This window comes from Haliaeetus leucocephalus, unplaced genomic scaffold, assembly GCF_000737465.1.
Source record: "Haliaeetus leucocephalus isolate CR32 unplaced genomic scaffold, Haliaeetus_leucocephalus-4.0 Scaffold406, whole genome shotgun sequence".
In the NCBI taxonomy this organism is placed as follows: domain Eukaryota; kingdom Metazoa; phylum Chordata; class Aves; order Accipitriformes; family Accipitridae; genus Haliaeetus; species Haliaeetus leucocephalus.
This window is the reverse complement of record NW_010972842.1, coordinates 9,429,264-9,445,897: the sequence shown is the minus strand read 5'-3', so window position 1 is coordinate 9,445,897 and position 16,634 is coordinate 9,429,264. Positions and strand designations below refer to the sequence as shown.

Genomic DNA, 16,634 nt, shown 5'->3' with positions numbered 1-16,634 from the left:
AAGTCACACTAGAAGGCAGCCAAAATGTTGCCACCCAAAGATAAAACACTTCATGATCATGTAGCTCCCCGTTTGTAAAGTTGCTACCTATATTGGGCATCAGGTGCAATTAGATCACTGATTGCTTGTTTAAAAGACATTTAAACCAGTGACATTCTGTTGGAGAAAACGCTCCAAGAGGTTCTGTATGCTTATAAAGTACATATGTTTTTGATACCGACTGACAAGTTAAAGAACGTTCTACAGCTAAGAAAATGGAAGCATCCAGTAACTAAGAGTCCTTTGCTTCTGGTTCTGGAAGGGACGGCTTGATCTCCTTCAGACCACCTTCTCTCAACTCTTGTTTTCCTCAGTAAAGCCATGTAATACTATTTCTCACAAGGACAGTAAGACTTGTTTCTTCTGCTATTTGAGGTCAGCTCAGGAGAGGCAAAGAATTACAGAGAGATGGATGCGCCAAGGAAATGTATGCTCCATTCCTACTCAGTTAAGTTGGAGTACACATGAAAACCCAATTCTGAAAAGAAACAATCTAAAACTGAGAAAGTTTTAAGTGTTTATTAAAAAAAAAAGGTGGCAAAAGCTAGATATTATCACGTTTTTCCTATCAAAAATTTCAGACAGATTTATTTAAACTAAGATTATATTACAAAAGGTACTAATAGTGGAAAAAAATCCTCCATACTTAGTCAGAATATTGAAGTTTTTAGCTAATACTGGGTTGTTACCTTTTTTTTTTTTAACTGTGCTCCCTTCTGTTCTGTGGCCACTTCAACTATATAAAGCAACTTTCACACAAGACCACCACTATTTCATGTCTCAATGACTTGTTTTCCTGAATTAAGGTCTCTTATATTCATTAACACACTGAAATCCATCTTAACATCATGAGTACATTTAGAAAGTTTCTTGGACAAGGAGTTCACAATTTCTGTATGAGAAAAATCAGCACTTCTGGGTGAAAGTAAAAGGTAAATTTAAACCATGTCATTGGGATGAATTTAATTATTTATAAGAAGGGGCAGATAACAACAGTAGAATAATGCTTCCTCTTGGAAGTTTGGTAAGTTTATTAATTGAAATATTTGTAGTCGATTGTGTATAGGCAGAAATTGTTATTTTTAAATTGATATCAGATATCACTAAAAACTAAGCAGATATTCAGCATACATCACAATTTATTATATGGCAAATCAGAACATCTACACTGACATTTTCTTTTCGGATTTGCATTTATCTACAAACTAGAAGTCCAAGAAGTTATTGAAATAGATCCTGGAAAGCAGTGGAAAAGGAACTAAAAGGTCAGGAAGCGTGCAAGGCTGCAGATGGATGCAGGTACCAGTCTGCAAGCTTCCAGACCCTAATGTTTGTTGGAGCCACCCACTTTGCTGATACCCTCATGCTCTCCCATACCCTGTAATGCAAAGCTCTGAAAGATTTTGAGGATTGGTGCCCGCCCTTAGCTACCTTCAGTAATTCAAGTCTTCTTTACTGAGAACGTGAATGTGCAGCGACTCTCAAAGAAGTCATGCTTACTAGCAAATACTTTCTTTTTTTTTTCCTCAGATATGAGAAATTCAAATGCCAAAAATAAGCATTCAGGCACCAAGTTATAGGTATCAAAAGCAACTGTAACCTTGCTGACCTGAAACAATTGGGTAGAAAGCAGTAGTTAAATGTTACATAAAAAACAAACAGAAAAATTGTCTGAAAGGAGTGTACGAAAGTGTAGTAGGACTGGAAATGTTTAGTTCAGTTTGCTGAGTTCATGAAGACAATTATGTCACGTACTCATCCAAATTGGGGAACCTATGGAAAACCAAGACAGATCAGTAGCAAGGAGAATTTAAGGTTCAAAAAGATCTATTTTCTACACCAACAGTAACTGTTGAGCTCTTGTCTCCATCTAGGTATTCAGACTAATGCTATGACTACAAGGAAGTCATAGCATGTCCCTTGCAGAGACAGGATACAACAAATAAATACTTGAATATGACCTCGACGGGGAGAAAAAAACAGCCAAGCCTCAGAGTAGGCTCCTGCAAAGGACACGTAAAAAACTAAAAAGCAAACAAAAAACCCACAAAGAAAATGCTCCTAGGGGAGCTCAAAAGAACTACAGCACCATCAACACACTGCAGTAGCAAAGTCAGCTGCATTCACTATGGCTGTGTGAGCCACTGACAGAGATTCATCTTCCCCAGTTTGAGACATCTAAAGTAAACTGAAAAAAACTGCACAAAACACCAGATGCCTAAGCCTAAAGTAGTTGTCCTATGCACACGTAGCAAGAGCCAGCACTTCCACATAGCAACTTACATGACCTCTTTTAGGATGGAATGGATCTCTTGCTAGGCCTGCCTATTTGTCTTCCCTGACTGCAAATGGAAGCCAGGCTCGTTAGTCTTGGGGTAGAAGTCAAAATTTTAGTTACCTAAATCTCAGAAGAGGAATCCAACTTGTGCCTCTCAAAGCAAATACTCCGTACTGCCTTTAAGGAGTCTGATTACAGGAGGAATGATTTCTGTCAAAAGTGACTTGTTTTTAATAATGATTTAAATAAGCAGGGAACTATGTTTTAAACCTTATTTTGCATCTGTATTTATCTCTCCTAAAATATTATTTTTATTACTTCATTAGCAATTATTTACATGTTTGTTTGCAATTAAATATAGTCATTGCACTAAGATTGGCAACCTTTTATAACTAGAAAATACATTTTACGTAGTTAATTCTATAGTTTAAAAGGTAACCATTTAGCATCTATTATCAGAAAATGGTTGAGTATTTTTTTTCTTGATTATTTAACACTTCATTAATTTGCATAGAGCTCTATTTGGATGCAAAGTAGAACAGCACAAAAAACAGCATTCAAAATAATTGCTTCTTAGATTGATCTGCTTTAAATATATTGGATACATTCATGAAATACATCTTGTTAACAAAGAGGATAGAACTGATTGTTTCTGGCTGGCACTGCCTTCAGCTTTTAGATAGATTTTACCTTCACAGATCTATCCTATGTACGTAAGGTAAAAAAAGGCCAAGCTTTTTCAATTCCTATTCTGTTTCCAAGTTTGAACTAGTTGTTTGAATTGAGCTGGTTAAAGTGAAATTGAACTGCAAGAAGCAGCTACTGCTATCAGGCTGTGGTTTAGCACTTCAGAAACTTGCTTCCTGATTCTTACTCTGCAAAGAGGAAGGGGTTTGTGCTACTCCATTCATCAGTTCAGTGCATTCTCTTTAAGACTTTGGCAACACATAACTGCTTAAAATTTTAAGAGATTATAGTGCATACAGCTATAACAGAGGTTATTGATCTCATATTTTTAGAGAAAATATTTAATTTAAATCAGTCTTTTCTAAAATAAATGTTTATCTTTCCTCATTCGTTCTAGGGCAGTACTATATGCAGACTCTGGGGCTCATTTTCGTGGTAAGGTAGTACCATATTATGCTACAGCACCAAGCCCTGAGGCATGAACAGATGTTCAGTAAGCAGATCTGCAAGTAATAGTTGTGATGTACTCCAGAAACCAGTTCTTTGTACATGTACATGCCAGCAGTACTATGCAAATAATATTCCTGTCCCCTTCCACGTTTTCTCATGAGAGGCTGATCAAAACCAGACTGCTCTCCGTCCTTTTTAAAGGTCCTCTGTTGGTGGCAATCCAGTTTTGGCTGCCATTTTTCTATGGAGCCTCTCAGTCCCTCCCCTCATGACCTGGCATTATTAGTCTCTGATGTGACAGGGGAAAGAAGTGCGTGTCTTCTGGCAAGGAAGCCAGAAACATAAGCAATTCCTTGGCAACTGCAATACTTCCAAGAAAGAAACAGTTAACATTAAAAACAACAGACCCGGTGATGTCAAGTTTCAAGTTTCCAACAGTCTCTCATCCTCACCAGCCTCTGCAGTCTTGAAGCTGTCAACTTCGGAAATATCACTGGTCATGGAGACTCATGCCAAGTCTAAGGCAGATATTCTGTACACAGAGAGCAGCAGTTATGATTCCAGCCTGAAGATCAGGGTCTTCAATAACAAAACTGCAAAGATGCCAAACAGATACCTGACTTACAAGGAATTTTCTTTCTTATTTTTTCTATTGGCAATCCCCTCTGAAAACAAAACAGACCAAAAAACTCTCAACAGCATTAAACTGACAGCCAGTATGGGCTGAGGCGTTAGAGTATATTTCAACATTGCAGTATTTTTGATAGAAGGATGGTAGCTGTATCTAATGTCCTTTCCATTAAGGAACACGCTTCAGGTGAAAAGAGGATTATGGTGCTGACAGACGAGATTCTGAAGAAGTTCTTAAGGTAGGAATCTGGACCACCGGGGGGAATAAACATGTTAACACGGAGAGAAAAGCTTTTCATACCGATTTTAAAAATAAGCTTATCTGAGAACTCCTCTAAACATAGATAATAAATTCGAGCAATGAATACTCTCACCTGTTGGTAATGAAATGCTGCAGTTAGCACAGTAAATACACAGGTATCTTACCCTTTCTAGCAAATCTGTTTTGTAATCAAGACTTAAATGCTTAAATAAGGAGCTCAGAAATAGAAGGATCAGGTTTTGGCATGTTAACTGTCTAACTGATAGGACACAAGGACTATTACGTTCTGAATCAGAAAAGTGGACGGTAACTAATGCATTGTAGTTCTTCTATTTGATGCCTTTCACAATGCGACACAAACCCCCTGTTCTGTTGGTAATACCACTCAGTACTATTTTTATTGCAAGAATTCCATCCAGTCTTTAATATACACCTTAATGCTTTAAGACGTAACATACATTGTTAGGTGAAATCTAACAGAGTAGAGATCAGGTGTTTGTTACATAATGGAAAAATGCAGATTTATTTATTTAAATAAAGTTTTGACTGGATGACTTAAAGACAATTAACACAATCATTGTATAGATTAAATGTTATAATATCAAATTATGGATTATGCACAGAAATGGATCAGTTGAGAAAGCCAATATAAAATTTTAATTTTTAATTGCTTAAAAGATATTAGAACTTGTTTTATACTTCTATTATTAGAAACTGTTGCAAAACATATTTTCAGGTCTAGTTCTTGATGGTGTTAGCGACAGCTGTTTGCACTGACAGCCATTTTAACACTGGAGCAATTTTCTAAGGAAAACCATCAAAGCTGTTTTGAAATTAAGTCTCCTATTCTAGAAGGCTAGGACAATTAAATGGAAAAAGCTGACTGCTGCTTAACAGCAACATCTTACAGTCATCTTGATGAACTGCATTCTGGTTTTTTGGGAAACCATTTTGCCAGTTGAGATGTTAAGTTATAATCCTGTTTGCTAGCATACTTGTAATACATCTGTCAATTTGCTACCGTTTTAGTAAGCACACTCTCTTATCCTTATATTGTATTCAGAGAAGCTACACGTAGAGTCTGCACACTCTGACCGTGATCAACTAATACTTGCTTTTAGGGTCTTGTCTGCTTGGCTAGACTCTGTTTCCCTGGTTTGCTTATGAAAGAGTCATGTGAAACAGCATCCAAAGCCTTGCTAAAATCAAGAGTTAGCAACTAGTTCTTATCCCCATCCACAACATATGTCACTTTTTCATAGAAAGAAATTAGACTAGGTTTATGTGACTTGATCACAGCAAATACTTATCAGTTGTTACACACGTCATGGATATCTTGCTGATACTAACAGCAGATTTTGATTTTTACTTGTCAGAAAAAGAACTAATGTCAGGCCAGTTGATTTCCATCTTCTCCATTTTGTCCTTAAAAAGTTCAAGTACTGGTTTTGGTTTTTTTCAGTTACCTGTTACTTCTCTTATTTTACATTAGTTTTCAAAGATGATCTTAAAAATGCTGAAGTTCCTCAGATTAGTTCTGCAAATACCAGGAAGAAATTCTTCAGGCCCAGTCAATTTGACAACATGTAGCTATCTTCTATCCTGTTTTCCTTTTTCTAGGTAAGCTTCTTCAATGTTTGTCACTCATACCAGTTGCACGAGCAATACAGTGGCAGTTGATTTTTGACTTTTTGGATTAGTAATCACTATTAACAAACCAAAAAATTCAACACACAAATTGAAAATCTGAACCAAACACATGATCACTTGTGTCAATAGCCATCCTCTTTTAAGTAGTCAGCACTTTTGTTAGCGCAAATCTTTCACTACTTACGTATTTATTCTCTGTCAGTTGACAGTTGTATCTCATCTACTTTCATTGCTATCTATCTGTTAACTCTGTTTTTTGGTGGCATCTGAATTTCCACCTTCTGTAGGCCTCCCCTCCTTGTCTTTGAAGTCAATGAAATTCCTCGTTTAACTGAGTTGGTCTCTTTATTACAGCTAGTCTCTGTCTCCTGCACTGGGATATACTTTCAGTCACAACCTTCACCTCTCCAAGGAACTGTCTTATCTCCTCAGTTCCTCTCTTACCTCAGACTTGTCTTCTGTGAGATCTTACCTATCAATTTTCTGAAGTCTGCCTTCCTGAAGTCCAGCGATTTTTATTTTGATGTAAGAATCGTGAATATTTCACTATCTTTCTTACACAAGTTGCCTTAAACCATCCAATTTGTTTCCTTACTTGCTGCTGATGTAGTCATTCTTGATCCCAGCAACTGGTTCCTAGAGAGTATAACATTGTCTGTCCTAAATGAGAGAGCAGTCATACTTTGAATATGATAAATCTAAACACAGCAACTCGGCTATGAAACAAGATTTACATTTGATGAGTTCTTAAAATATAACGCAACCTTCATGTGAGGAAAGTATTCTTATCCAGGAAGCATGCTTACACGCTGGTGCACAGGTCCTACTGAAGCTCTCTGTTTGAGAAGCTCTTTCCTGAGACTTGAGATAAAAATACTGCACAGACCTTACTCACTAAATTTATCCATAACCTGCAGCCAGAAAAAACTGTCCATATCCTGTTAGCCTTGCAATAGACAGAGCAGGAATCAGTAAGGTCTGAAACAGTTTACATCCCTACCTAAGCATTTTTCCCTAAAGATGCTAGAGATGAAAATTCTGAATCATGCCTGCATTTGCAAACACTAATCATTAAAAGAGAATGGGGTTTTGTACCAAACCAGGCTCATAATCAGCACCACACATTATCTTAGAATATTTTATCCATAAAACTGGAAGGCAGTCCTGAGAATTCTTAAGCAACACAATCTCAGTTCACCATGCTAAAGGGGGAAGAAAAATGTTATTCATTGGTACCACACAAGCCACATTTTCATAGCTGATTCCTTCACAACACTATACGTATACTATGCACATGTACACAAACTATAACTTTTTGTGATACTCCCCTTCCTCCTTGAAAAGTGGCATGGAGAACAATGACAGATGAAAGCTTAGAATAGATGGACAGAAAATACACATAGTGTATTTTATTTTCTGAAGTTTCTGCATCCCTGGAAACTAGAGGTGTTTCCGCTAACAAAAATTTCTACTGCAAATTTGTTTTTGAGAAAGCCATTCTTGTATATTCAAAATTTTTAGTGTGGGCTTTTCAGGTTCCTTTCCAGCAACAGAGCTGTGCTCTTGGACAGAGCCTGGAAATTCTGAGTATTGCGTTAGATTAGCCCAAGTTTAGATCCCTCAGGTTCTCATCCTTTAATTTTAGTTTTGTTACTTTTTTCATTGTCTTTTTTTATTTTTAGCTAAATTTTTAATAAAACACTGCAGCTTCTAGTGAAGCATTTTTAATTATTCTTTTCCCAAAGAACAACCTCATCTATTTACAACCAATTCTTAGCACTCTCTGTGACAAGGCTGCTTCAAAATTTGGCTTTTTATATTGGTAACACTCAATAGTAACAGCCAAATTCTTAATCAAATGTTTCTAATGAACTTTAGACGTTAAAATAAACCTAAAAGACCCCACTGGTATGAAAAAAAATGCACATTTTCAAAACAGTCTTCTACAATGGAAGATAACTATATTAATCCTTCATGACTTCAAAGGACAGAAAGAAGAAATAATTATTTTCTGTATGTCCCTTGTAGACTTTCCACTGTAACATACTGCCCATCGGTGTTACAAGTACAAGAAGCCACTGCTCAATCATCCAGTTCTGATCCAATTTGAAGATTCATACGATTCGCTTCGCTGATTTTTACGCTTCAGCTATCATATAAAGCTTCCTTCTTCCTCACCACTTCTATATTCATCTAGCACCAGCTTCCTCTTCCTGCTTTTCATATAATTTCACCATTTTGGGTGAAAGACTTCTGTGTAATTCAAAATCTGAAGACATCCTTTCTTTGCACATCTCTGCCATCATCATTATCTCTGTATTTTCAATTAAATAAAACTTAAAGGCTGTAAGAAGCAAAGAAATTTTTGAGTTCTGTTGTATTTCTTCACAAAGAATGAGCAGCCTTGTCTGATACACTTTTCAACATTCAAGAAGGTAATACTGCAACTGTAATACTGTTATATCAGTACTGCAAAGCACACATTTATAACTGAAACAAACTTGTGAACCCTAAAGAGTATTTACTCCCCAAATGAAATTATGTTCTACATAGACTGTTAGAATCATTTTTATTGGACTTGTACTTGCCCTGATATGCAAAATACTGTCTAAACAAACAGTCCCTGCTCCCAAAACTTAAAAATTAAGAAAAGCACACACAACAAAGTATTGTCAGAAAACAGGGGTGGAAAATCCAGGGAGAAAAGAAGAACACTGGCATATGTGATTATTCTTCAGTAAACAGTGTCTTAAAGTAACAGATCAGATAGCAAAATAGTAAGTGATAATGTAGTAAAGGTTAGTAAGTGCTTACAGTTAAGTCACTTGAAGAGATCAGACAAATGCTTGTTAACAGATTCCTATCTTAAGCCAGTCAGTAACTAGTTTGGACAGACAAAAAGGAAATAAAATGTCTACCAGATTGCTCCTTAGTGGTAAAAGCTCATCATAGGACTGTTCTGTAGAGCTTAAGCAACATTCATGACTCAGCAGTAACTGACTGCTTTTTCTCTAAACAAACAAAAAAAAATAATGCAACATGTATCTCTAAATTTAACTTAAAAAAATCAAGGAGAAACCAGCAACTATTTGGTTGAAATGAATTCTTGCTTGTGTTCACAGCTCATTAAGTCCTCCTGATCTGAACAGTAAAATGAAGAAACCTCAAAGAAACAAAGAATTTTATAGTGCTACATTTGGAACAACTGAAAATGGTCTCAAAGTCCAAAGGAATAGCACACATCCTTTTCAACGGACGGATGATGTTCATGCTTCAGTTGGGCTTTTTTTTCATTGCTGACACAGGTGTCAAGCAGCAACAGTTCACTCTGCTTCCCCAATAAATGTTTAGTCTTCCACTAGATAGCCAGTCATACAGGATAAATAACTGCTACAGGAGCCTTAACTGCTTGCATAAACAAAAGTGTAACTTTATGGCCCAATGCCTAAACAAAATAGGAATTGCAAAGAATTTACTTTTTATTCCACATGATTGTAGAAGATTACTATAAACTGTAAACACTGTTAATACTTTTACTTGATTTATTCCTATACAGTTTATTTCACATATAGCAAATTTCCAAAATAGTATTTTCAAGAAAAACAAACTAGAATTTCTGTAGATCTTCCCTTATAGCTACATCTAGATAAACAACATTAAGAACAAGGCTAAACAGTATTCTACATTGCATGTTACAATTTCTTTAGGGCGAAGAAGAAAACAGAAGAACCCCGACTGGAGTTGCTAGTTCACATTTTGTTACAATAAGCAAGGTCTCAACTAAATTATGAGTCCCAGGGCAGATAAAGTGAACTATATATGTAGATCTATATTCTTTTGTCAGAATGAATAAAACTTCAAAAACACTGAAAGAAGAATGTTGTGAGTACAGTGGCATATAAAGGTACTATAGAAGAATGCTTTTGTCTCAACTCCAATATAAAATCATTCCCTTTTTTTTCCTTGCATTATCATGAAGTAAAAAACAAAACCCAACCAAACAGGAAAAGAAAAAAGAGGATGACAGCAGAACTCACTGCTATATGTAAGGACACAGCTGGAATATCCTAGCGTTGTCATCATGTAACCTGAAATTAACTTCCAAGAATTTGGAATATATTCTAAGATACTAGTCTGAGGCTATACAACTGAGGAAATTCCAAAGAATTAGACATGGTAGACCGTGGTCTTTTGAGACAGCACTGATCATTTTTTTTTCCCCTTGTGAAGTCAAACAGTAGAACCTCCACTGAATACAATGAAATGTGAATTAAGCTAACTTACTGCTTCTGTAGACACTGCACAATACCTTAAAATTTGCCACATTTTTAAAGCACAAAAAGTTACTGGAAGTTATTATCAGCCAATGTTTCAGGAGGAAAGTCTTTTCACCTATGCAGAAGTTCAACTAACTACTTTTTTAAAATTTGCTTTTCTCAGGGAATACAAATATTCTATCCATTAATATTTTGCTGATGGAAATTAAATGATGTACATGTACAGATGTAGGCCATGTTTGTGCACTAGTTTGGATCCCAGTTTAAACAAAACCTGCACCCTAGGCTGCCTTACTTGTATCTTTCTGACACACTCCACTCTGTACAGCCTTATAGGCATGTGGCAGTACCTACAGTCAGAATGTGCACCACTCACAATGCAGCTGTGCCCAGCAATTCCTTCTTTCATGTAAAGAGCCTCACCTTATTCAGGAGGATTCAAGTTGAAGGTTGTAGAAGATGCCTGCCCACATAGGAAATGAGTAGCAAGCTGCATATTTGAGGTGAACAACTAGTGAAAGACATAGAACTGAGCCGTACAGAAAAAGATGAGGAGAAAACAAGCTTTTTTTCCCCCCCCAAGAACAGTAGTATCCTGAACTTCTAAATGAATTTCTGTAGAATACATTGATGACTAGTACTCATGTTTGCCACGTGCTGAGGAAAAGAAAGGCATTAACCTCACTAAAAACATCTTGCCTGAAGGGTTCAAAAGGCCAGCTATAAGAAAATTTGCCGTTTGGCATGAAGAAACAACTCAATCTGGGTGAAAAAAAAAAAAAGCCAACCCTATCTGCAGAATAAGATGAACTGCTTAAGTTGCACAGATGTACTCCTACTTGCTCTTTTAAATAACTACAAGTGACCATGTATTTCATGGGGCTTAATGTCCAGTAACGTTCCACAGTTCACCAATAAAACAGGTGGGAAAGCAGGCACATGTAAAAAGGAACGAAACGGATGTCCAGTTAAATAAGGATCACTGATGATAAGCAAATAACCACTGTAGGTTACTTCTAAGAATAAGACTTTTTATAAGAAGTTGTCTGCTTGAAGCATCTGTTTCTTTTTCTTAATCAGAGTTACTATGTAGTCTTAAATCCTTGTGTACATTAAGGCAATGGTCATGGCATTGAGACACAGAAGTTTTCCCAAGCCATCAAAAATCTTGATATGAACCTTCTAATAATCTGTAAGACACTCATATTTTCTCTTTAGATTCCCAATCCATGTCTTTTTTAAAGTTGGGGAGAAGAAGAAAAAAGATGAAGACTGTGGTTACATTCAATAAGCAATTAATGCTCTTCCTCTAACTTCCAGCTGACATATTTCTATACAGTCAGCTGTACCCCTTTTCTAGCTGATTTCAGTGACACAATGCAGACACAATCCTGAAAATGTCCACGTTTTACTTCTCATGACTAAGCAACCCTACAGACTTGAAAACAACTTGGATGTGCGTCTACTCAATAGGTAACATCAAGTTAAATTTCTTCAGGAACAAGACTTACCTTGTTAGAACATGTAAGAATGTGAAATTTAAATATTAAAAAATGCTGTTTGCATCAAAGAAGGCCTAAGAAAATTTAGCAAAAAGTACAAATAGAAAAAAGAAACTGATACTTCCAAGTTGGAAGAAATAATGGAGCACTGGACAAGAAGGCACAGTAAAGGGAATAATTCTTATTCACAGACAAAACTACTCAATGAAAAACTTCTTTTCTAAACTAAGGAGCTTTGTTTTTAGTTCTCAAACTATTTACACTAAATACAAGAAAGCGGTTTGATTATGGTTAGCCTCAGCTTGCATGTCCAAAACATGCCTCAAATAGCACAGATATTATTAATTTTGTAATTAAGAGGAAAGGAAGGCAAGTTAGCTCATTGGTATTTTATTTCAAAACCTTTTGACGATGAATGTCCATAGGTGGTAAATTTTCTAAGTTCTGGAGTTAGGAAAGACTTATAAACCTCCTTTTGAAAAAACAGATAAAGCTGAAGAATTGCTTCATTGAACAGAATTTATCTGTGTTATCACCGAAAAACCAATTAGAATCTAACTGGAAACAAACTCACCTTCAGTTTGGTCTGCACACCTCTTTCCAGAAATTCTGGTTAAGATAATACATTCTAAAACAAATTAATGCCCATCTTTCCTGTCCTACCCTTTGTTTCTTCAATGACCTCATAGAGCTTGACTTATCTTCCACTAATTAGGAGAGCAGTTGCCAGGTTTTCACTTTCAGAGTACGGATAATGTTGTTATCTCTATGTGGGACCCAGTTCTGCAGTATACTGGAACTGCTCCTCCTAAGGAGCCATTTTGACATAAATTCTATTAATGAGAAGCATTTGTTTCCTTAATGTAAACTATGTGTTCTCTAAAAACTATCCACGCTTGACAATTAAGTTCCATGCAACTTTGGTCACAGCAAGCTGTTCAAAGCCGTGCTGGCATAACATTATTCACACAGGGTATTTCTAACCCTTCATCACACCTTCAGCTTGAAGCTCCTACAACCTTTACATCTGTTCACATATACCGATCAATGTCCCTTTAGCCAGGAAAGTGTAAAGCAAACAGATATAATACCATTTCTTATGCATGATAATCTCTTTTAATATCTACAAAAGACTTTAAGGAACAAAAACCTAAAGGTAAGCTCTGAAATTCTGAAATCGATAGAAAGGCACCTGTCTCTCTCTCCTTTTTTTTTTTACATTTGGCCTTTGTGCTTTCACATCAGAGGTTAAAAATATGTGAATACAGGTGAAACATTATTGAAATAATAATTAATTAAATAAGAGTTTAAGTGCTAAGTCACAAACTTTAAAAACAATACTATCAAAAGTGTTTTGCTTCGATTGTGTATTATGTGAAACATTCACATTTACTTAATGACAACTTTTACTGCACTTCTAAATGAGTAGCTATCTTCAAAAATACACTTCTCATCATTTTATATCAGACACAGTTTATAATTAAAAGAGTAGAACAATTTGTTTGGGTTGAAAAGACATTACAAAACAAAGCACTTAAGATTATTGAACAAAATATTACAGCCAGGTATTTCAGATATTTGAAATCACCTTTCTTGGGTCATGATTCAAAGACTGTGATACCTGCCAAGAAGGTCAAAAAAGGCTAACAACCCTCAAATATGTATTTTTTTTTAAAGCAAGGCTACAACTACAAAAATGGATAGAGTAGAACAAACATCTTGAAACAAATATATTATGAAGTGAGGTATGGTAGTGCTGAAGTGCTACAGTGGATTTCTGCATATTCAAACTTATTTCAGGTCAACTACTTTGAAGTTTGAGATCAGCAGACTCTTGACTGCTTGCTGCAATCTTTTGTCATATGACCCTTTGTTAGATGTCCAATGGCCACAGAGAAGATACATTCAATTAAGCAAAAACTAATAACATGATCAGATATGAATGAGCATATCTGGCAATTTAGAAGGCAAACTGTAAGTAAAAAGGCAAGCATACAACTTATTCATAATAAATACATTTTCAAGCATTTAACATTATCAATATTTTAAAAAGAATTTAAATAATAAATGCAACTATTTTATACAGAACTGTACCATTTATTATACACACAAGTATATCAGTTCCCTTTGTTTACAAAGGCTGGTTACAGATATATGGAATGTTACAGTACCATCTTGCATAAAATTTTAGTACAATTCGTACTTCAAAAAAAGGGTGCAAAACACCAGCCTAATAAATCTGACTGAATTGAAATATTTTTAATTACATCATTAACACATACACAACAAGCTGTACATAAGCCCACTTTTCAATCACCACTTCAAGATACTGTAGCAAGTACATTAGATTATAAATGATTCCAACTATTCAGTTAAATTTATTAAAGGTTTGCACTGCTACTCACTCTGGAACCTTTGAGATATAGCCTGTATTCATGAATTACTGAGCTCTTGTTAGTACAGTTAAAAGGCAGTCAGCACTGGTTGCCAAAGTACTAGTCACAAGAGATTTCCTCAGAGAAACTTCACCCGGGAACAAACATTTTTGGATACTTTTTTTCCTTCAAGACTAAAAAAAAAGTTTTATGGGGTCAAGACTCTCCATTCTGTACCTTGGATGCTGGTGGGTGCATGAAGTCCTTAAAGGGAACCAGTGCCTCTTTCAAAGCAGAGCACACTTCCGAGGATGAGCAGGTGATACATTCTACTAAAGTCGGGTACAGGGCAATAACTTGTGCCCATGTGTTAGCATCAACTGCAACGAAGAAAAGAACAGACTGAATCACTTACTACTGTCCAAATTCTTACAACGGATTTTTTTCAATACCTGTAAAAATAAGGGCACATTTGGGTGCCTAAACATAGGTACCTAGTGCTATACAGACACTACGACATCTGTACAGGGCTCTCAGATATGATGTAGGATTTTAGCGGGAGAGCCATACTCCTTTTTTGTAGCAGCAGCAGCTGGAAGCCAGATGGGATATCCATAAAATGGTGCCACACACCTGTGTTTCTACATATGAGTCATTCACTGTGTTTTCTGGATGAAGAACTGACAAACTGAAGATAATACTTTTATTAAATCCGCAGTCCACATACATTTTCTGCCTACTTTTCTAAGCTATTGACGGAAAATTGAATTGGACACACATTTCACTTTTGGAAACTTGTCAGCAATGAGGCCTTCTATTAATTTCAAATCATTCCAGATTACAAGAGCTATAGAAAGCAGAGGGAGAAACACTGGACCAAGACACAAAAATATCCATGGTAAAGTTTGCTAGTCCAACAAGTGAAATTAAACACTGCAGCATCAATCTTATTTATTATGTCACTTTCTTGCTTATCTCTGTTTTAGCTCTGTTTTCAAAAGAGAACAAACCACTGATTTCAGACATCAATAATTTTCTTAAAGAAATAAAATTATTAAAAGCTAGAAGAAGTGGGAGTAAAGTGATTCTCTACTTTGTCCAGTGGTTCTCTTCATAAGGAAGCATGCAGGAGGTTTGGCAATCACTGCCACATATGGACCAGGTGAAGAATTTCCCTCACTGCAGGAAGAGGGGTGTGGCGAACAGTCCAGCTGAGTTGGCTACCACCCCTCTAACAGAAAGGCCCACCAAAGTAGCACTGCAGTTGCCTTCAGGGTTCGCCAAAAGGCTTTATGTGTCCTGGCATAGTTCTGCCCTCAGCCTTTTGCCATCAGCCTTGGAAACAGCATTATCATAAATCTGGCTGCTAAGTGATGCTGCAAGTGAGGCACTGCCTCTTTCAGGAAACCACCTGCCTGTGTTTTTCTGGAAAGGCTGGTTTCTTTGTTTGTTTCAGGATTGAAAAGTTCTCTTCTGTTCCTCATAACATCAAAAGCAGGGAGGTAGAGGGAAGTATACGCAGTTCAGTCAGTTTCAGAGTCCAATACAGCTGGTTTAACTAAGACTCCTGACTAAGTTTTCTGGTGGGAACTCTTTACGCATACAGTAGGTGCAGCTTACAGGAGGAACAAGACACACGATTATACGTGAAGTTAAGGTCTTCATTTAATTCAGCCCTTCATATACATCTGTCAACCATTTACTTGGGCATCAATGAGCTAAGACATCTTTCTCAATGCAGGGGACAGGAGGTACTAGAGCAGGAAGAGAGGGAAAGCAAGACTGCACTAAGTATCTAACAGCCTACCCATGCGTTTAACTTGTACACCCCTTTAATTGCAGAGTGAACCTATGTGAACGTGATCCACAGCAACCTATAAAGGTATCATGAGAAGAAAAAAAGATCTAGCAAGACTACATATATTTCAGAACTCTATTAACATTTTATAGAAGGTTTTTTATTGTTTATTTTTAGAAGACACCAAGCTCTATCTAATAAAAGACACCATAAATTGAAGTTTTCTATTTTATTAAACATATCTTAGGACCTTATACTTTTAGGTATACTGGAAAAACTTTGTGGGTTGGGTTTTTTTTTTTGGTCTACCTGCCACCTACATATACACAGAATTACAAAATACTGCATCTTACAGATCACACTTTTATTTCAAATTTGTGTGAAAATTACTGCAGGAAAGAATAAATATGTCTTTGTGGCAGACATAAGCTTATCTTGTTTAGAACCATGTTGTTTAACAATAACTTACCATTTTCAGGTTGAGTTTTTTTAAGTGAATCTATGAGAGTACTGACAGCTTTTAAAACAAAGATGATTTCTGTTACTTGTTGCCTACAAAGGGAAAAATGCACAGTCAACTACTCATTTTTGTCTCAAGAATGTTAAGTTTTCTGTGAAGCTTACACAACGTTAATAAACCACGTAATGGAAACGGCTGCAATGAAGCCTAGCAAAAAAAGGATATT

General features: G+C 36.2%; 1 protein-coding gene across 4 annotated transcripts in view; it reads right to left on the bottom strand.

Annotated features, from left to right (window-relative positions):
* Nucleotides 1-568: 568 nt before the first annotated feature.
* Nucleotides 569-16,634, bottom strand: part of MON2 (MON2 homolog (S. cerevisiae)) — a 76,259-nt gene continuing 60,193 nt past the window's right edge. For 2 of the 4 annotated variants that reach the window (XM_010574097.1, XM_010574101.1), the window contains 2 exons: nt 16,418-16,500; nt 11,136-14,530 (listed from right to left, as the gene is read on the bottom strand). In XM_010574097.1, the coding sequence (XP_010572399.1) occupies nt 14,367-14,530; nt 16,418-16,500 (247 nt within the window). In that variant the 3' untranslated portion in view covers nt 11,136-14,366. Of the gene's footprint in view, nt 4,048-6,528; nt 6,657-11,135; nt 14,531-16,417; nt 16,501-16,634 lie in introns of those variants that run through there. The other 2 variants (XM_010574099.1, XM_010574100.1) reach the window with 2 other exon arrangements.